Raw genomic sequence first — 20,548 nt, 5'->3', positions numbered from 1 at the left:
AGCAGAGCCCAGCTGTCGGCCTCTGGACCTAAAGAAATGTCAGTGGGCTCCCTGGGCTTCTTCCTTGCTGCTGTTACTGTCCCGCGACACTGCTCCTGCATACAGTGCTCGCTCCCTTCACGGCCGGTGTCTGAACCCAGTGGGAGAAAAAAAAAAGCACAGGCGGGGGTCTCCAGACCTGCCTGCACATTAGGACCCCTGGGATCTTTCACCTCACGGTCTGCTGGCACGATCCCAGCATCAAGTGTTTTTTGAGGCCTGCCGGGTGATTTCAAGGTGCGGACAAGTTGGGGAGCCTCTGATGTAGGGGGTAAAAGGATCTCTGTTCCCATGGGGAGTATCTCTGGTAGCTTCTCTTGGTGGCTGTGCACAGATTCTGTCTGTGCTCCTATGGTGAAGAATTCGAGTGTCTTGCTTGTTGAGCCTCTTCTCAGCTAAGACATTTACTCGGTTGTAGGGGGTTTCCCTGGTGGCTCAGTGGTACAGGATCTGCCTGCCAATGCAGGAGACGTAGGCTCAATTGCTGGGTCGGGAAGAACCCCTGGAGAAGGAAATGGCAACCCACTCCAGTGTTCTTGCCTGGAGAATCCCAGGGACGGGGGAGCCTGGTGGGCTGCCATCTATGGGGTCGCACAGAGTCGGACACGACTGAAGCGACTTAGCAGCAGCAGCAGAGGGTTTCTCTGGTGGCTCAGCGGTACAGGATCTGCCTGCCGATGCAGGAGATGTAGGCTCAATCGCTGGGTCGGGAAGAACCCCTGGAGAAGGAAATGGCAACCACTCTAGTATTCTTGCCTGGAAAATCCCACGGACAGAGGAGTCTGGCAGGCTACAGTCCATGGGGTCACAAAGAGTCGGTCCTGATTTAGCAACTAAACAACCGCAAGAAATTTGACAAGATGTATTAACTCTGCCCCTTCCTCCTGTTCGCTTTGCTGTAGTGAAGGACGTTATAAAAGTGACCCTGAGACAGGGTTTCCTTTCAGGATGAGGAAGGTGTTCTGGAACTTGGTAACGATGTTGCTCAGCGCTGCGGGTGCTGTCAGTGTCCTTAGTGGTAAATGTTATGTGATGTGTATCTGCCACAATCTTAAAAAATAGTGACCTGCGGTAGCTTTTAAATACATGCAGGTATTTAGACAGGGCCTAAGAAACACCGGCTCTGGAGGATAAAACACTGGGAGCTATTGGAGGTAGACACTTATTTCCAAAACATCTCTGAGGTCTCGCAGGGTAGGGGAGTGGGGTGCAGGGAGTGGGGAGGATTGATCAAGGGCCTGTCTCTGTGATTTTTTTCAGCCTTTCCTTTTCCATGCTGGTGGCAGAAAGGAGAGACAGGAAGGTTCCCTGTGGCTCATTTTCCATGGCTGACCTTTCAGCAGGGGAATAGGTCCCCTTCTTCCCTCTCTGCCCCGGATGCTGTTTTCCTTTGGGCAGCCCAGGGTCTGGGAAGCAGCCCTGCAGGGGCTATCTCCCAAAGTCTGGGGTCCTCCTGGCTCCCGCTGGGCAGTCTGGACCCCTCCTCTGGTCCTGCTGCCCGAGCCTGTGGTCCATGTGAGGTCTTTGCTGAGGATGTAGGGCTGCAGAGCGGGCTAGTGACTCGTGGGAGCCCTGCCTTTGCAGGAGCCCTGTGAAAGGATACTGTACAGTGTGACCACTGGGAGGTCACCACTGGCCCAACCATCTCTCTCGCTCAGTACTGAATGGCTAGCCCAGTCTGGCTGTGTGCCTACTGTCACAGACAGGCTTCCTCTCCGGGCTATTTTCAGCGGGAAGATATTATTAACTGCTGAGGCACAGTTCTCAATTTAGTGGCTAACACACCAAGAAAGCAACATTCCCTTGGTGGCGGCCGCTCTACCTAAACACATTGGCTCATGGCGGGGTGCTTCTCCCCGTGGGGATCTGCACCTCTAACCCACTTTTTGGGGCAGCTGGGACTGTAGATTCAGCAGCTGCCATAGAGAGAAACGAGGCTTTTTCTTAAAGCCGACTCAGTCAGAGGTATAGACAGTGATCGTGGTTTATATTCTAAGATGAGGAGTTCTTTGTGACTGGCATGGGGCACTGCACGGAAATAGGAACTTTCTATGGAGTTTAGGGCAGTTGTTTAAACCAGGGTGATAACTTTCACCTTGGAAGTGAACAGGAAATATTGGGACAAGACAGGAAATTGCATCATTCCTTTTATGAGAAGAACTCCAGAAAAAAGTGGTTCATGAAAGGTAGTGGCTGCGAGGAGGCCAGCCAGGTTCTGTTTTGGTTTGTTTCTTTCCTAGCCCCTTCTTTTCCTTCCACTCTCCGGAGAACTTTTAGGCCATTTTCATTTAAGAAAGAGGCTGTTTGAGAACTTTATGTTATTTTTATTATGAAAAAAAAAATTTTTTTTAACCAGAAGGGTCACCTTCAGTTGAAATGTTAACGGCAGCCTTATTTCCCGGTTTACTAAAGAATCTTTCATGACTTTTTCAGCTTCCTTCCCCAAGTGGTGAAGCTGAGCAGCTCTTGGCTGGAAGCGAATTTTGGTTTGGCTACACAGTCTTCTTCCATGCTAAGCCCCACCCTGTGTCATTAGCTCAGTTTTAACTTGCAAAAGAAAACAACAACACACACACACAAACAAACATATTTTGGGGGGCAGGGGGGTAGGTAGGAATCTACTGATGCCCATAGCCTTTTCACCCCAGCGTGGGGTTCCCTTGACCACGGTGCCTGACACCTGGAAGGCTGGGGCTGTCTTTATTTACAAGCTCTGAGCCTCCTTTTGCTCAGGGAGTCCCTGCCTTAGCTTCCTGAGTGTCTAGTGCTGGGGTTCTGGTGAAAAGAGGTGGCAGACAACAGTTCCCCTGGTGCAGCTGTGCCCGGGAGCTGTGCTTTGCCCTGGGGCATGGGGGTATCGTGGTCCTCAGTCACCCAGTAGCTTCCCCCAGAAAGAGGGCTTGTGCAGCCCCGCAGTGGAGATGGTGGGGTTGTGCTGGGTGTGAAAACAGTTGTCATTTTACTCATCTCTGGGTTTCTAAGTCCTCACTTTGACAGAGTCATTGTTCTCTGATGGGGGCAGGACATGGGACAGGACCCTGACCCGGGCTGCCAAGGAGCCATCTTTAGGATGGAGACCAGGAAGGAAAGAGGTGTGTGTGTGGCCGGCTTGCTCCTTTCCCCCCCAGCTTTTTTTTTTTTTCTTTTTCCTTATTGGGCTTTGTTTTGTTTTCATAACACAACAAGGGCCCTGGGGGTGTGTAAAAGCATTGTGGAATACTTGGTGGGGGTAGCGTGTCCAGATCGAGCAGGACGCCAAGGCAGAAGGCTGTGGGCAGGTGGTGAGCCCACAGAGGTGGCCTGGCCGGCGCCTGGCTTGGAAACACCTCCCGGGATCAGCCGCAGCCGGCTGGCAAGGAGCTGAGGACAGGGGCTCTCTTCCTGCCTGCGCAGGGAGCCTGGGGCCAGGCCTCAGCCTTTCTGGCTGACCCCTGCCTGGAAGGCACCCTCCCAAATAGGTGGGTTCACACGGGCCGCCTCCTGCCAGTTGGAAGCTGGGGTGTGGTGGGGGTGGTCGGTGGGGTGCCAACTGCTTTGGGAGAAGTCAGCGTGTCCCTGTGGTACAATCACTTAGCGGTGATTTATTGAGCACCTACTGTGTGCCAGGCTCTGCCAGGCACAAAGTGGGTAGTTCCTGGACTCTCTGCAAAGGGTTACAGTTCGTCTGAAGGTGTTGGGGGTCAGTGAGGTGGAGGGTCCTTGGAACAGAATTTGGCAGCTTCCGAGCCGAGGGGTGAGGTGTTGTTGCAAGACACAGCTGAGGTGCAGGGGCGGGCCTGGGGCTGTGCTTTCGTTGTGTAGTCTGTTGAGAGCTGAGATAAAACAAAAGCTTGTTGATAAACAGAGGTCTGTCTCCCCTGTTCCTGTGTCTGTCCCTGCTCCCCATTATCTTGTTGATGGTGAGATAACAGCCCGTAATAGCAGGAGGTAGGGTTGTAGTCCAGACCCTGGCCGTACCTGGGAGCACAGCTGAGCACTCAGTGGGGGCAGGGGACATCTGGAATGGTAGCATTTATGTCTTTACAGCCACAGGGGAGGTGGGACGTTTCCAAAGCCCGGGAGTTTGACTTTTCTAACTCTGGTGGGCTTGATTCTCTAGAAGGCCATCTGGGGAAGCAACACTTGGTTTTTAATTTAAAATCTGACGGTCAAGTCCATTTTTGAGTTCCCAGATGATTTGAGAGGCTCTGACCCGCCTGCGGGTGGGGTTCCACGAGGTAATCTAACACCTAGTTACCAAGGGGTTTCATGTTGCATGCATCCTGCCCTGGCTGTCCCCCTGAGGCCGACTGACGGCTTCTTGGGAGTTCACTGGTTTCATTCATTCGTTCTCGCTCCTGTGTCAAGTCCAGTCCGAAGAGCTATTTTGCCCTAGGGTTTGTTCCCGGACAGTAAGGGAAGGGTGAATTTCAACTCCAGTTTCCCTCTTGCAAAATGTGGAGTTTCCATCTTTTAGACTCAGGTCACCAAGCCCGAACTGGTGGCTCTCGTGTTTACTCATTTCTGTGTTGCTTTTTTTTTTACTTTTTAACTTGGGGTTAACAGGAAAAAAAAGGACTAAGCCCAGAAAGGACTGTGCTGTCAGCAAACTCGCCTTTCTGCCTTTGCCGCCTGGAGTTTAAATCTCCATCGCCCTTTCCCACCTTGTGGTTGGTCTGCTGAAGTTGGCAGGTCTCCTTCTCCAGTAGGCTCAGCGAGCTTCTGGGGCTCGAGAGGGCCTGGAAGAGCTGCTCTGCTCAGAAAGTGCCTGGGGACCTTGCCAGCCCCAGGGCAGCCTCCCAGCCAGCACGGCCCCTCCCCCTCATTAATCAGTAACCCAGAGGGAAAAGCAAGAGATGCGTTCTTCCTATGATCTGGGTGCACAGTACAGTTCTTAAAAATAGATGGGCCCCATCTCCAGCTCAATGGGATCAGAGTCAAAGCCCCGCCGGGGATGTTTCCTGGGGAAGAGACCTGGCATTGAGGGGCTTGCAGAGATTCAGAAGCCGCCCTCGTCCCCCAGCCCAGTGTGGGTTTGGAGAGGTAACAGTGGGCGGGAAAGTGCCCACCCTCCAGGTTTCCGCCCTCTGGGCTGAGGTTGGAGGCACAGCCACCAGCTGGCTGCATGGCCTTTGCGGAGCCATTTTTGTCCTGGACCTTAGTTTTTTCCTCTACAAAATAAGCCAGTGGACCTGGTCCTCACGCCCCTTGCAGCACCGAATGGCATCCTGTGATCTGTGATTTTTGGTTCTTGAATTGGAAGGTGTGTGGGAATGAAACCCCTGTTGCTGAGGTGGTGGGTAGCTCATGGCCTCTTCCTTTGGTGAAGAAAAAGACTGCCGTTCTTCAGGTTTTTTGGTTTGCAGACTCTTTCAAGAATGAGTGAAAGCAGAAGGATCATTTCCCCCAGAAAAATGCATATGCATACCAATATTTGCAGGTATTTCCTGGGGTCCTTCCCCCAGCAGCCCCCACCGAGGAATCTCCTGTGCTCAAGAAGGCAGGGTGAACTGGAGAGGATTAGGAGAAGCCTTTTCCCCCAGAAGTGGAATTGCTGGGGACCTGGTCATTCTGTGTTGGGGTTTTGGAGGCAGGGCCAATCCTGACTTGTGAGTCTGCATAGATGGATCACAGATCACTTGAGGCAACCAGGTGGGCTTGAGGCTGAGTTCTGGGGCAGGGGGGGTGGGGGGTGGAGTGAGGGGTGCAGTGGAGGAGGAGGAGGGGTGGCCTGGCTCTGCGGTTATCCCAGCCACACTGGAACCCACATTTATGCGAGGCCCAGAGTCCTCTGAAATGTGGGGCACACAGCACAGAGCCCAGGGGGGGCCTTGAGAAGGGTGGTCCAGGGTGAGGGGACTGGAGACTAAGGGTGGGAGGGCCTGCGAGGAGTGGAGGGTGGGGGGCTCAGGCCCAGGAGGTATACTGGGTGCTTTGGGGGTGAAAGGGCTGAGATCGCTGAGCAGTGAGTGTGCCAAAGCCAGGGAGATTAGATTACGGGGCAGACAGAAGTAATGATTAACTTTCCCTGTCTGCACACCGGCTCCTCTCTGTCGAACTGTTGTTTTTCCCTGCAAGTACAGTGCGGCCCTGGCCTGGCCCTGCTGTGGGGTTGTAAAGAAAGAAGGAATGAGGGCTGGGAGTGAGCGGGGGGCGGGGAGCCAGGGAGCTGGCCGGAGAGGAAGGCTTTTCCATCAGATCCAGCATTGGAATTTATTGGCCGGAATGCAGTAAATGTTCAAAATGCCATCCCGTCCAACAGTTTTCATAATTGTTATGGAACAAGGGGAGCTGGGGGAGGGGAGGGATGAAAAGGACTTTTGTTTCTCGCTGGATTTTTCCACATCTTCGGACGGTTTCTCTACCCTCTAGAAAAAAAAAAAAATCGAGAGTAGAGCTGGAGGAGGGTGGGGGACAGTGTGGGGGCAGGGCCAGCATCTGGGGCTGGAATACCTTGCAGGGAGCCTGGAGGGTCACTGCGGTCTCCCCGGGCTTTATTAAATCGAGGACCACAGCAAAAGCAGCTCCGGCAGAGCCTCCAGACATGCAGAATCAGACCAAAGAACTGCTCTGCACCTCTGGGGGTTGCGTCCTTTCGGAAAATTGGCTTATTCTGCATATGTGTTTGTTAAGATTCTTGAATGTGTTAGCCAGCGAAACTTACAAGTGGTCTGCAACAAGAAGAAAATGCAGGGCTTTCTGGTGGTTTAAGAAGAGGTTCTTTTTTTGTTGGGCTGCACACCCCCAGTTGAGAATCTTCCTGCGGAATTTGGGGGCGATTTCAGGACCCATTGCAGGTGGGGATGGGGGTGGGTGAGAGTTGTGGGGTATTCCCCTCCTTTTCATGTCTTCGTGGAAGTGGCCAGGATCCTCCCCCCAGGGGAGCAGGTCAGAGAGCAGGTGACAACCGTGCAGGTCTGGGGGGCTCTGTGTGTGCAAGTGTGTGAACCCCCTTTCTGAAGGGAGCTGCTGAGTTATGTGGGGAAGGGGGTGATGGTGGGGACGTGGGCGTTGCACCATGGGGTGGAAGAGACTTGAAATTCAGACTTGCAGGATGAGGCTGGATGCACACTAACCAACCGCCGGGGAGGCCCATTTACTGTAAATATTATGAATGGAGTTGGCCGGGCTGGGAGTCCACACCCTTCCTCTGAGGCCTCTGGGAGCCCAGCAGAGCTGGCCTCCTCAGAAGGCAGGCAGCCGGGTACACGCTATAATTTGCATGGCTGAAGGCTGGGGCACAGGAAGCCGAGTCAGCCGGCTGGCGAGACAGATGGGAGCTTTTGATATGTGTGGCTTCCCGCCCCTGCCCGGCGCTACCCTCAATTATATCCTCTGATGGCAAAACACTGCTCTTAGGAGGGACCCCTGGGCTGGGGGGCCTCTGACTTGGGCCATCTGAGGGGCTCTGGGGGGTGGGGCTGGGGCCCATCGTGCGGGAGCAAGGAAGTACATTTTACCTCTAGTAACTGATTACTCATCACAATTTTTAAGGCACAGTCACGAATCTTCAAGACTAGCAGGATCTGCCAAGTGTGTAAGCTCAGGGAGTTTGCAGGAGGAAGGAGGGTGACGATGAGTGAGAAACTTCAGGGCACCAAGCCTGGTGGGCACTGGAAATAAAATAGCAATACAGGCCACCGTCCCCTGAGGACTCACTTCTTCCTGGGGGCCATGAGTGATGGGAGACAGGAAGAACACAGGTTTGTAACTCTTTGCAGTTAGGGGGAAAAAAAAATTGGATTAGAGATGGACCTGGCCAAACCTGACTCCCATCTCCTTTTCCTTCGAATTTTGTTTTGTTTTTGTTTTATTGTTGCAAATGAAATGCAAAAATGTGCCCCGCTCCTCAAAGTTATTTTCTTAACTCTCCGGAAGGTAGTAAAAATAAAGGGAACCAGTGTTGTTTAATACTGAATCTCCCCAAGTGGAGCCGGAGCCTAGCAGAGCCAAAAGGGGGCCCCTCACCCACCTTCCTGTTAGCTGTGGGCAGGTCACACTGCAACTCTTGACAGGGCAAAGCCGCTTGACCAAGGTTGCGGCTTATAGGCAAAGAAGTCTTTTCACTCCTGGCTTCTTGGTGCAAGGGAGCCAGACCCCATACTTGGGGACGGAGTAGGCACAGCGTTTCCAAAGTGGGCTCTGAAGGACACTTGTTTTTCCTTCTGGCGTTTGGAGAGGACTGGTGTGGCTTTAGAGGCCTGAGGTGGCTGCCTACCCACAGCTCACACAAGGCTGTATTCTGGCCTTGAACCCAGCTCTGCTCTTCAGCAGGTGATAGGTGCCTCCACCTGCCTCGCTCCCCCTCCGTTAACATCAGGATGCTAACACCATGCAGCTTCATGGGGTCCCCTCTCTGTGAGCCCCTTTCCACTGGGTGTAAAGTGTCACCCCAGAACCCTTCTCCCATTTGGGGTGAGGTGGGGGTGGGGTGGGGTGTGGTCTGCATTTTCTGAGCACTTGGAGAGCCTCCGAGATGATACGCCCCCTAAAAGTTGATAACCTTCGGTGTGGCTGCTGGCCAGGCCCCGGCCTCTCACGGACTTCTAGCAAATTGTCATAACACCAGTGAAGCCACTACTGGGAGCTCCGTTTTAGGGAGCCTCAGGAGGCAGATTTGAAGGGAGATGTCTGACTCCATAGCTGGGAGATTGGGCCCAGGGATCTGAAGAAGCGCCCTGGCCTTTGAAGGAGAGCCGTTGGGACCCCCTGCCCATCCCCAAGTCCAGCCACCTTGGTGGAGAACCTCATTGCCAAGCTCTGGGAAGGAAAAAAAAAAAAAAAAAATCCAACTTTTTTTTTCTGCCTTCTTCCAGCCAGAATTCATTCTTGATCCCTTTGATGCAAGAGCTTGGGGTGGTGGTGATGCGTCTCGTCTCAGCGTTTGCCGGGTACCTGAGAGTTAACCTGAAGCATTTTGAATTAGTTTCAGCCCCCATGGGGAGCTTGTGCTAACCCCCAGAGCTGTCTTTGCTGTCCCCGGAGTCTAGGGGAGCAGCTCTGGCGTCATCTTTCGAGTTCCAGATGAGGCTGTAAACGTGGCCGATTAGAGCCACCCCAGAACCCAGACTGAGCTCAGATGGCGCAGTAAGCGTTTATGTGTTTGTTTTAGTTTTGGGCCATTTGCTTCCCAAAAACTGAAAACCAGTGAGAAACTTTTCGTTAATTGTGTTGAGGGTGAGATTGGATGCGACGGGTTGGCACTATTATCTCAGTCCCTGTCCCTGGAGTGGGCTGGCTGCTCTCAGAACAGCCAGTTTCCTGCCCAGGGTGGGGACCCAGGCTGACGGGAGCTGTTAACCTTTGGGATGACTGCTTAGGGGGAGGACAGGATGAGGCAGCCCTCGGCGGCGCCGGGAGTCCCGAGGAGGGAGGACCCTGGACCTGAGAGGCGAGGCGTGGCCATGTTTGCATCCCAGGGTTGCCAGGTGTACTGCTGGGCCTGCATGGGTGCCCTCCCGTTGCCCTCCTCGGCCTGAGTTCCATCACTAACCGCCTGCCCCGCTGGACCACTGTGGGGGTGGGGCGGGGAGGGTGGTGCCTCGCAGACCCATCCCACTCTTGGTAATGAGAATGTTGGATAAGAGAGGTTAGTTTCTTTATAATCCAAGTGCCTCTCAGAGAAGAGCATTCCAGCGCCCTGCGGCCCCTGGCAGTGGGCACGTAGGGCTCGGTGGGTGCCTGCTGCTGTGCATCTCGGTTTCCCAAGAGCATCCCTGTGAAAAGTCAGACCCCCACCCCATCAGCACCCCTTCTGTGTGTGGACCCAGCTCGCATGCGCTGGCCTCACTTCAGATGTTCGCAGAATCCCCCTGGGTGCTTTGGAACAGCTCTGCCTCTCTGGCCTTATGGTCACCTTCCTAAGCTGGAAACGACATGGTACCATCGAGGCCCTGACCTTGGCCTTTTCTCTGTCCCTCCAGTTTTTTCTTTTCTTCATCATCTCCTCACATCTTCAACTAAAAAAAAAAATTCCTGTCTTACCTACAGTGTGGCCTTGAGGTCTGGTCACCCTGTGCCATTGCCATTCCAGGCATGAGATTCATTCATGAGCCTCTGGTCTTCTAGAAGGGTCTGGTCTGTTCATTCATGACCAGGGTAATTAAATAACTCTTTGTGCGAGGCAGGGAGCTCCTTGTTAAGTGGTCTTCCCTAATGCAAGTGCAAACACGAGGCAAAGTCCTTCCCCTTCTCCACACCGCCTCCCCCCTTTTCCTCTTAAAGGGTAGATTTTTATGCTTTAAGGGAAATTGGGAAGTGGAGGGGGGAACAACCTTAAAGGAATTTTAGGCCGATTCAGCACTTTTCTGGGGTTGCTCCAAAAATTCCCTGCACTGTAATAAAAAGAAAAAATTGTGAGCAGGCATCTGATTAGTTCGCTTTTTACAACACAGCTTTTCTTTTGGATGCTTTAAAATGCACAAATACGGTTTTAAGACAAGCCCCTGTACAGTTTTCTGAGGAGGGAGAAGTTGTTGAAAATACCGGAAAAGGTTATAAAAGCTGAGGGAAATTAACAAGGGACGGCGAGTTGTGCCTTTGGAGGTTAAGTATCAGCCCCCAGGATACGAAGACCCTTCCTCGGTCCTTCTAACGAGGTGGGGGGGACTTGTTTTTCTGTGCACGGGCCTCCTGGCTGCTCACCTCGAAACCTGGGAAGCCCCAGGAGCTGTCTGCACAGACCTTTGTGGGGAGATGCTTGTGGGCTGCGGGCCTGGTTCAGGGAACTGTGTTTCTCTGAAGATGCTGCTGAGGGCTTCCCAGAAATGTGCCCAGATGCCAGGAGTTCAGGGCTAAGGAGGGGAATCCAAAGTGGCAATTTGGGGTATTGCGCTGTGCCCCTCGACGTGTGCTGCATCCCCTCTGGCGAAGGGTTTGCGTGAGAGCCTGTTTTTGTGCTCAGAGCTAGAGTTCAGGAGCAGCAAGGAGAAGAGGTATCAGGGTACCAGGGGACTGCAGGGTGACATGGGAGGGTTGGTGAGGGTCCTCCTACCCCCCACTTAGGGCACTTTCTGTGGGCTTTCGGGGGGCCTTGTTCACATCCAGGGACACCTGCACGCTGCCGTTTCTCTGGGCTGGGCCATTCACCTCCACAGAAAGAGGCTCTTTGCAGGGGATGTCTGGAAGCAAATTGCTGGGTGGACTGGCGGGCTGCACAGATGAAAGAGAAACCCACCAGAATGCACACCCCCCCTCCCCTCTACTGTCCGTACATCAGGCCCCAGCCCCCACCCAGCTTCCCCTGGCCCTGGGGGGCCTGGTACAGGGGTCACTTGATCTTCAGCCCCCTGCCCTCCTCTTCCTCCTCCCCCCCAACCCCCCCACAAGCCCTCTGCTGGAGAGGGTGCCAGGTTTCAGGGGAGCCACGCCAAGGGTCTCCTCAGCCTTCCTCCCAGCAACTCCTTCCTTTCCAGCCCAGTTTGTTGTCCCCAGTTGGGATAATAGCACTTCTTACAGTTTGAAACACTCTCCCAGCTCCAACAAGCAGGAGGGGAAGGCAGGCGCCCCGTGCCTTGCAGAGGAGTGCCTTCTCCTCCCCAGCAAACTTGGACGCCAGAGCGTTTTTATTTACATGGCTGTTCTGGGTCTTTGGTGTAGCAGCCGTCAGAGCCCAACTCCCTCGGCAAGAGGGTTCAAAGATTGCCAGCGCTCACGAGTTTATTAGCAGTTGATGGATACTTTGCAGAAACAAGTTAATGCCTGATGACTCACCTTCTGCTCCGAGCCCTTGTCCCTCTCTTGTTTTTCCATATGTTCCCGTGTGTGTGCACGCAAACACACACTCAAAACACACAGTTGAAACGCACTCACATTCAGGCACATAGCCTCTCTCGTGCTTGTAGTTCAGAAAGGCCCGTTGAGGGTGGGAGCGGACAGGCCAGGTTTCTGGTGTTGATTTTAGGGGTGGGGGTTGCAGGGAGGCTGGACCCTTAGTCTCCCCATTTTGTGTAGCTGGGAGGCAGGCCTTTGAGAAGGCTGGGTGGGGTGTCTTGGGGACCTATGCTCAGGCTGTCCCAGGGGGTCACCAAACACATTTGTACAGACTTATTCACGGGACAGCATGCAAAGCAGGCTGCTGCTTTAACAACAACAAAAAAAGGTAATGGAGCTGACTGGTTCCCAGGTCCTGACATGCCTGTGAACGTTGGAAGCAGTTGGTGTACTGAGCTGCGCTGGTTACCCAGCCTGCCGGGGCAGCAGGACACAGGCCCCATCCCTGCTCCAGCCCTGGCCTCTGTCCTGATACCCTGGCATCACCCAGGCGCTAAAACCCAGGGGTTCCACAATCAAAGAGGCCCAAACCAATCCAGAGATGTCTCACACCACCCCCAACCTTGGTGTCCCAAGCCCCCCACCCCAGTAAATGAGAGGCGAGGACTGCAGGGAGGGCGGGAGGAGGAGGCCGCCTGCCTGGCCTTTCCCCGTTTTTGTTAACAAATACAAGACTTCCGGTCTCCGCCCTGCCACCACAAACCACAGCGTTCCTGCAGCCTGGCCTGGCTGGGGGAGATTTATGGTTCCCAGTCTGAGGCCTGCCCCGCCGGCTCCAGCTTAAGGAGGAAGGAGGAGTTGGAATGCCAGCCGCTGGAGGCCCCCCTTCCCTTCCATGGATCCCCCTTTTAAAGACACCCACCCCTACCCCCAACGCCTGTTCAGGAAAAATCACCTTGCCTGAATCACCCCAGTCTCCCCTGCTGCCTGTGGGTAGAAGCACCGTCTAGGAAGGCAGAGGTGGGGCGTCCAGGGGAGGAGGGGGATGGGAGGGGGCAGGGCACAGGGTTGAGTTGCTTCTCGGGAGGGAGGGGGAAGGGCGTGATGCCGGCAAGAAGGGCCTGCAAGCGTGGCCGAACCCACTGTAGACGTGCTGTCTTGTCTGGGCTGTGACACCAGGGTGCATTCTGTGATTTGGCGTGGAGACGTGAACTCAGCCTTTGTGTACAGATCTGCTGCTGACGGACACGCTGAGAGTTGCTTTTCTATTAAGAAGCTAGGTTTTTTTTTGTTTTGTTTTTTTTACCCCAAACCACCTCCATTAAAGTTTTTCCTGACAGTGATCCCTTATGACCAAGGCACTGATCTGAGAACCGGGTGACAAGCTCAGAGGCTGTCTAGCAGGTGTTCCTGGGGTCCAGGTCTGGCTCTTTCGTCCCTGGAGCCTGAGGAAAAAAAAGTTTTCTGAGTCCAGGTTTTCTCACGAGGATGACTTGACGCTGGAGCTGCTGGCCTTCAAGGTTCCATCCCGTTTAAAAGAACTGAAATTCTAGCCCTAAAACCAGGGCCAGTCAACTTACTGAGTGATCTTGGCTTCTGAGCTCTGCAAGGATGGGGCTTTGCCTTTGGCCAGGTGGGCACATGTCCTGTGTTCTTGATAGAGTCAGGGAGGTGGGGGGAATGGAGGGGAGAGACTCCCCAGTGAGCCCCGCGCGTAGAGGCAAGGCTCTTCCATCACGGGGTCGAGCTTTCCAGACTCCCCGTAGGAGGACTGTCCAGCCTGCATCACAGCCAGCCACCTCATACCTCCTTCTGTCTGGCACCGAGAGACAGACCAATCGTGGGGGTGTATGTATGTGTGTCCTGGTTTCGGGAGGAAAAGGAGAAGGCCAGTTTCCATCACCACTGATCATGTCCGCCTTTTGTTTTCCAGATTCCCAACTTCTTCTGGAGCCTGGGGATCGGTCACACTGGTGCGTGGTGGCATACTGGGAGGAGAAGACGAGAGTGGGGAGGCTCTACTGTGTCCAGGAGCCCTCCCTGGACATCTTCTATGATCTACCTCAGGGGAATGGCTTTTGCCTCGGACAGCTCAATTCGGACAACAAGAGTCAGCTGGTGCAGAAAGTACGGAGCAAAATCGGCTGTGGCATCCAGCTCACGCGGGAAGTGGACGGCGTGTGGGTGTACAACCGCAGCAGTTACCCCATCTTCATCAAGTCGGCCACACTGGACAACCCGGACTCCAGGACGCTGTTGGTACACAAAGTGTTCCCCGGTTTCTCCATCAAGGCTTTTGACTACGAGAAGGCGTACAGCCTGCAGCGGCCCAACGACCACGAGTTCATGCAGCAGCCGTGGACTGGCTTCACCGTGCAGATCAGCTTCGTGAAGGGCTGGGGCCAGTGTTACACTCGCCAGTTCATCAGCAGCTGCCCGTGCTGGCTGGAGGTCATCTTCAACAGCCGGTAGCCGCGTGGGGAGAGGGCAGAGCGGGAGCCGAGCGGGCCCAGTCCAAACTACTTTGCTGCTAATATTTCCCTCCTGAGTGCTTGCTTTTCATGCAAACTCTTTGGTCATTATTTCCCCCCCCACCGCCCACCCTCCTTCTTCTCGTCGTCCTTGTTTATGTTCTGTTTTGTTCTTTGAGAAATAGCTTATGAAAAGAATTTTTGGGGTTTGGAGGGGCGGAGAGTGGTATGGTTGGCAGAACAGTGCGATACGAAAAAGGGGAAGCAAAAAACTCAGTACCACCGAACACCGCGTAAGTGGGGAGCAGCCGCGTAAGTGGGAGCAGGCCCCACCCTTGGTGTCATCACTGCCCTTGTCAGGGGTGTGTGTGTGTGTGTGTCTGTGTGTGTGCGCGCGTCAGTGCGTGCGTGCGTGTGTGTAGACAAGGGAAAGTGGTGTGCTCTGTTTCCTATGCGTGTTGCCTGCTGAGAGGTTTGTGTCTCCTTTGCCCTTTGGACACGCTCAGTGGGGCAGCGGGTGTCCCAGCAGAAGGCTCTGTCCCCAGAGCCTGGGGAAGCCCCCACCCCGCCTCGCCCCTTCTCGGACATTGGCCTGTCTGAAGGCTTCTCTGAAGCCGCCCCGCCAGAGGCCGGACCAGAACCCGTTTCCCCTGTGCTGCCTCACTCCCCTCTGGCCACCCCGCTGCCATCGTCATAGCTGTCTGTCTTGGCCATCTGCTCCTGGACGTCTCTGAGATGGGCTTCCCAAGGGTTGCCGGGGCAGCCCCGTCACAGTGTTGCTCACCCAGCGCCCTCTCAGTCCCCTCCACCTCTCCCCTGCCCTGGTTACATCAGGTTTTTCCTGGACTCACAAAGCCAGCTCAGCACTTTCCTCCCCTCCGCAGCCTGTGTGTTGAGCTCTGCTGTTAGACCAGCGAGGGGAGCAGCCCTCCACCCCCCACCCCCAACCCCTTCCCACCAAGAAGGATTCGGTCCATCTTAACCCAAGGTACCATCCTGAGCTGACACCTAACCCTATCATTTCTTCTACAACTCATACACTCGTATGATACGTTGACACTGCTCTTAGCTCAATGAGCATGTTTAGACTTTAACATAAGCTATTTTTCTAACTACAAAGGTTTAAATGAACAAGAGAAGCATTCTCATTGGAAATTTAGCATTGTAGTGCTTTGAGAGAGAAAGGACTCCTGAAAAAAAAAAAACAAAACCTGAGATTTATTAAAGAAAAAATGTATTTTATGTTATATATAAATATATTATTACTTGTAAATATAAAGACGTTTTATAAGCATCATTATTTATGTATTGTGCAATGTGTATAAACAAAATAAAGAAAAGATGCACTTTGCTTTAATATAAATGCAAATAACAAATGCCAAATTAAAAAAGATAAACACAAGATTGGTGTTTTTTTCTATGGGTGTTATCACCTGGCTGAATGTTTTTCTAAAGGAGTTTATGTTCCATTAAACAATTTTTAAAATGTATACTTGATTCCATGTTGTCCTCCAGCTCCTTTTTCTTCTGACGGGAGGAGGGTGGGATGCAGCCATCAGAATCCAGGACACTTGGGGGTCTCCCAGAGCTTGGTGGGGGAGGAAGCTTGGTCGGGGGAACCACAGAAGGGAGAGACATCCAAAACCGCTTGGTCTTCCTCAGATCCTTAGGCAGGTGTCCTCAATTTGTAACGGGTCAACCTTGGGTTAGGGAACTCTAACCCTCAGTTGCAAGGGCAGCTGATTTTTTAAGGCCTGAAGAGTTGAGAAAAGGGGATGTCATCTCAGATGACAGGGAGGAGGTTGCCCTGAGAGAGGTAAAGCCCCAAGCACTTGGGCCCCTTGCTTCCTGCTTCTTAACTCCTCGATTTACATTAAATTCTGAGGCTAGTGCAAGTTTCCCAGAGGAAAGTCACTGCCACCCTGGGTTCCAGGACAGATTCCCTGAGGGCTGAACCCTGGGGTTGAGATGAGGCGGGGGCTGAGTGTTGGTGGGCGGAGGTCTCTCCAAGGCACTGGGCACTTGGGGAGCTGGAGTTGGCCGGAAGGAGTGCCAGTCCCACTCTGCCTCTGCAAACACTCTTCCAGATCTCTAATCCCTCGGCCCAGACCAGCTTAGCCGAGTGGCATCTGCTGGTCAACTGCCCCTTCGGGACTGCCCCTGGGATTTCCACTGCTTGATCTAAGCCACATTTTAGGTCTCTCGCACAAGAAATAGTCCAGGCACCAAACGAGGCTGTTTTCGTGTCTCTGAGACTCTTGAACCTTAAGATTTTGGATATTGCAAACTGATACGGTTTCAGAAAAAAAGTTTTTGGAGGACCAAAATAGGATGGCCAAGTTTTCCTTTTGCCAAATGACGCAAAGCATTACAGCCTGCTGGCACCGCTACTGTAATTCAAGGGAATTCTACAATTGTGTAGTGAGGGTGTGTGTGTGTGTGTGTGTGTGTGTGTGTGTGTGTGTGTTTGTGCGCGCGCGCATGTGCGCGCGCTTAGTAGCTCACACACGTCAGATTCTTTGCGACCTCAAGGACTGTAGCCCACCAGGCTCTTCTGTCCGTGGGATTCTCCAGGCAAGAATACCGGAGTGGGTAGCCAGTCCCTTCTCCAGGGGATCTTTCTGACCCAAGGATCGAACCCAGGTCTCCTGCATTGCAAGCAGATTCTTTACCCTCTGAGCCACCAGGGAAGCTAAATGGTCATCTGGGCCAGCTTGTTCCATGAGGTGATGGGGAACTCACCACCACTTGAGGCAGCTCTTTATCAGTTGAACTGAAACCTGCCTTCGTTTATTCTCGTTCTGCAACCTGGAATAAGTGTAAAATCCCATGTCTGGAAAACACCCAAGGAGGGCTCTAATTAACTCCCGGGTGGTAGTGGTGGAGGAGGGGTGGGGTGGAAGGTGTTACATTAGGGAGCTGTCAAAGGCATTTTTGTTTGCTCTTAACTTGCATCAGCATGCCAGGAAGCTCTTTAATAATAATAATAGCTACCATTTATTGAATGCTTAGCTGGTTGCCAGCCATGATGTTAAGCATTTAAGAGAATTATTTAATCCTCACTAGGACCCCCTGCAAAACTGAAGGCTCTGAGAGGTTAAAAGACTTGCCCAAGGTCACCTGGTGAGGAAGTGCTTGGGGCGGGGGTCAGGGCCCAACTCTGGCCCTACTTTTTAGTCCATACTCTACAGAGATGTTATTTGGGGTGCCTCAAAGCAGGCGGAGGTGGGCCCCTTGCTGCGGGCCAGGCAAGCTGCATGGTCAGGGCTTCTGGGTCCAGAGGAAAGAGCTGTGGCATCACCTTCACGCCCTCCTCTGTCACCTGGACTTGACTTTCAGCCCATCAGGCTGGAACTGGGCTGCTGGCAAGTGGACCCCTGTGGGATTGCTGACTCTGAGTCAGGGAAAGAGGGGTACTTAGAGGAGACCCCATAAGTACCCCCATAGTGCTTCGTTTCTAGTACGAAGCACTGAGCGGCTGTCACCAGAACCAGCCCCTGGGCACCTGCCGTGTGCCAGGATGTTCAGGGGGCACGTGGCCTTGATGATGTGGCCTTGATGGTGCTGGAGGACAAGCTGCCTGCACCTGAGCGTGGTCAGCAACACGGGCGGAATGTGTTGAGCGAGGAGCTAGGACCTCCAGCCCAGATGGAGTTCAGATTCGTGGAGGGAAGGACCAGACCAGACGCTCCCTAGAAGGGACGTTTTCCTGCCGCCTGATTCTCCTTCCTTTCTCAGCCCACCAGTCAGATTTGGGGTGCATCACAGGTGTGCCCTCTGTTCTTTTCTCAGGCCACATCCTGTCCCGAGGTGGCAACACCACTCAGGTACCTTCATCTCCCCTAACCTGCGAGGCCTCAGCTGCCCACTCCCATCATGAAGAAACAAACCAGATCCTGTCCTCCCTGCCTCAGTCCGTCCATGGTTAGAAGATGCAAACCTTTCTCATGTATGTTCCCTTGCTCTGTCCCCACTAGCACGATTTAGTTCAGGGCTGTCTAGAGCCTCCTTGGCCTTTCTTCCTCTGCTCCAGGTTCCCCTTCAGCATCTGCCCCACCAATCTCATGCTTTAACCCCTCAACACACACACACACCCTCGGTCTTGGTACCCGCATGCAGGGTAACTTGCAGTTCCTCAAACACACCTTACTTGCGTGTTTCTAAGCAAGAGCTTTCCAGCTCATTCTTCAATTGACTTCTTATCCTTCAACATGCAACTCAGACTAAACCTCCTTCAGGAAACCTCTCCCTTAAAAATTTCTGCTCTAAAGAGACATCAGTGGTATAGGAGCCTCTCTTCCCTATTGAACAGTAAGTTTTTGTCACTCTGGGATCTCAGTTAGGGCCCCTCTTAGGATCCAGTGCCCTAAAAATTTCTGGTATGGTGTTCAGACAGGGCTTGTCCCAACGAGGGAGGGAGAGGCAGAACTGTGGGCTTAGCTTGGAATGGAAATAATAATACCCAGCACTGATTGTGTTCTGATTATGCGGTAAGTAGTGTCCCAGGCATTTTACATTGGTATCGTCCCATATAATTCTTACAATCATCCTAAAAGGAGCTACATCATCATGAAGCCCTGCTCGACATGAAGAAATGGAGGTTAGAGAGCTGCCCAGGTCCCCCAGGTGGTAAGTGATGGTGTCAGCTTTCATCACTTCTATGCTATCTCATCTCCATGGGCAGGCTTGGGTCAAGAGTGATGGAATAGGGCTGATTTTTTTTTTCTAAAACAAGGTCCAGTTGAAAGGACCAAGCTGATCTGATTGCTGAGCACCTGAGTTCTGTACAGGTACAGCTCGGTGTTCACCAAGGATCTTCCCAGTGCATGCCCTGCCAGGGCCCCACTGTGGCAACCCAGAAGCAGACGTTGGCCAAGCTCTGGAAGAGGCGGCCCTCCCACAGGTGAGTGACTTGCCCAGGACACCCACATATATAGTCTGGGGGCAGGGAAGGATGGAACTGCACCAAGGCACACAGCAAGCAGACTTCCTGATGGTGAGGCCCCACCCTCAGCCTCCAGAGGATCTTTCTCTCCGCCTGCCTGTTGTCAGAGCAGCTGCCCTGGGAAGCACGGCTCTAGACAGTGACCGCACGAGTGCCGGGGCAGGTGGCTGTGGGGTCTGACTCATGGGATGTGACTCAGGGTCCTGGGTGTTGGAGTCAGAGAGACCGTGGTGGGGGTGCTCACTTGGGTAAGTCACTTAATCTCTCTGAACCCCAGTTTCTGAAACATCAAATGGGCATTATACCTGCCTCATGGGGCTGGGGGTGGGGGGTGGGGAATTAGTAAGGAAATGCATTGAAGAGCCAGCCATCCCGGGTGGTTACGCTGAACCAGGTGGGGTTGCTACTATCTGATGGTTTAGACCTCCCCAAAATGGCAATTTCATATCATGTAATCTACTGGATGCTCAATTCAAAGCAGTGGCAGTTAGGAGTCCCCAACCTTCTTTTTTCTAGGAGCTATAGGCAGGGGCTGTGCAACCAGAGGGCTGAGAAAAGGCAGCGGGGGTGATCAATACTGAGGCCATTCCCTGCTCCTCAGGGTGCCAAGCGAACTGCCAAGTCCAGGTCAGAGCAGGCAGTGAGGGCTGGTGGGAGCCCGGGGAGGGGGCCTGGGGTGCCCCAGGCTCCGGAGAAGGGGGCGTGGGCCCCGGGCAGCGCCCATCGAGCTGAGCAGCCCGCATGGCCCTGGGTTTCCTGGAGCTGGAGCAGCAGGCTTGAGTTGCCAACTCAGCAGTTTTCCCATCCAGAAGCGCCCCCCTCTCTCTTTCTGAAAGTAATGATTTTCTAAAAATGGATTCCCTCCCCTCCCCCCCAGCTGCAATTAATCCAGTGAATGTGAAGTAGCCGCTGGAGGAGGCCCTCATGAGTTCAGACCAGCACAAGCGCTTTGATTCAGGAACGACTCACAGCTAGGGACGAGGGGAGGGAGAGGGCACATGTCCCGGGTACCAGATTGGGCTCAATGTGGGGTTTGTCTAGTGCCCTTTGGAGCCTCAGAGATAAGAGCTGCGGGCCTCTTTCTAGGGAGATTGTGTGAGGAGATTTCCTCGGGATTTGAGAGTGGAAGAATCTCAGTCCCAGGCTCCGAGGTCATCCCATAGACACGCATGCCCGCCCCAGGCCAACCAGACAAAGTTGATAAATAAACCTGGGCACTTGTCTGGAGCAGCCTTTAAAAAAAAAAAGAATTAAGTTGAAGTATTGCAAAGAGTTGGACATGACTGAGCGAGCGACTTTCACACACACACACACACATAGTTGATTTATACTATTGTGTTCACTTCTGCTGTACAGCAAAGTGATTAAGTCATACACATATACACATCCTTTTAAAAATATT

The 20,548-nt window shown here is 53.3% G+C and overlaps 1 protein-coding gene across 2 annotated transcripts in view; it reads left to right on the top strand.

Annotated features, from left to right (window-relative positions):
• Positions 1 to 15,691, top strand: part of SMAD7 (SMAD family member 7) — a 30,242-nt gene extending 14,551 nt beyond the window's left edge. Inside the window, exons 4-5 of one of the 2 annotated variants that reach the window (XM_055559149.1) lie at positions 13,664 to 13,703; positions 13,798 to 15,691. In XM_055559149.1, coding sequence (XP_055415124.1) covers positions 13,664 to 13,703; positions 13,798 to 14,122 — 365 coding nt within the window. In that variant the 3' untranslated portion in view covers positions 14,123 to 15,691. Of the gene's footprint in view, positions 1 to 13,663 lie in introns of both variants that reach the window. The other variant, XM_055559148.1, reaches the window with a different exon arrangement.
• Positions 15,692 to 20,548: the final 4,857 nt, after the last annotated feature.

This window comes from Bubalus kerabau, chromosome 21 (assembly GCF_029407905.1).
Source record: "Bubalus kerabau isolate K-KA32 ecotype Philippines breed swamp buffalo chromosome 21, PCC_UOA_SB_1v2, whole genome shotgun sequence".
Taxonomy (NCBI): Eukaryota; Metazoa; Chordata; class Mammalia; order Artiodactyla; family Bovidae; genus Bubalus; species Bubalus kerabau.
The sequence above is the reverse complement of the archived record's forward strand: the minus strand, read 5'-3'. Positions and strand labels throughout refer to the sequence as shown.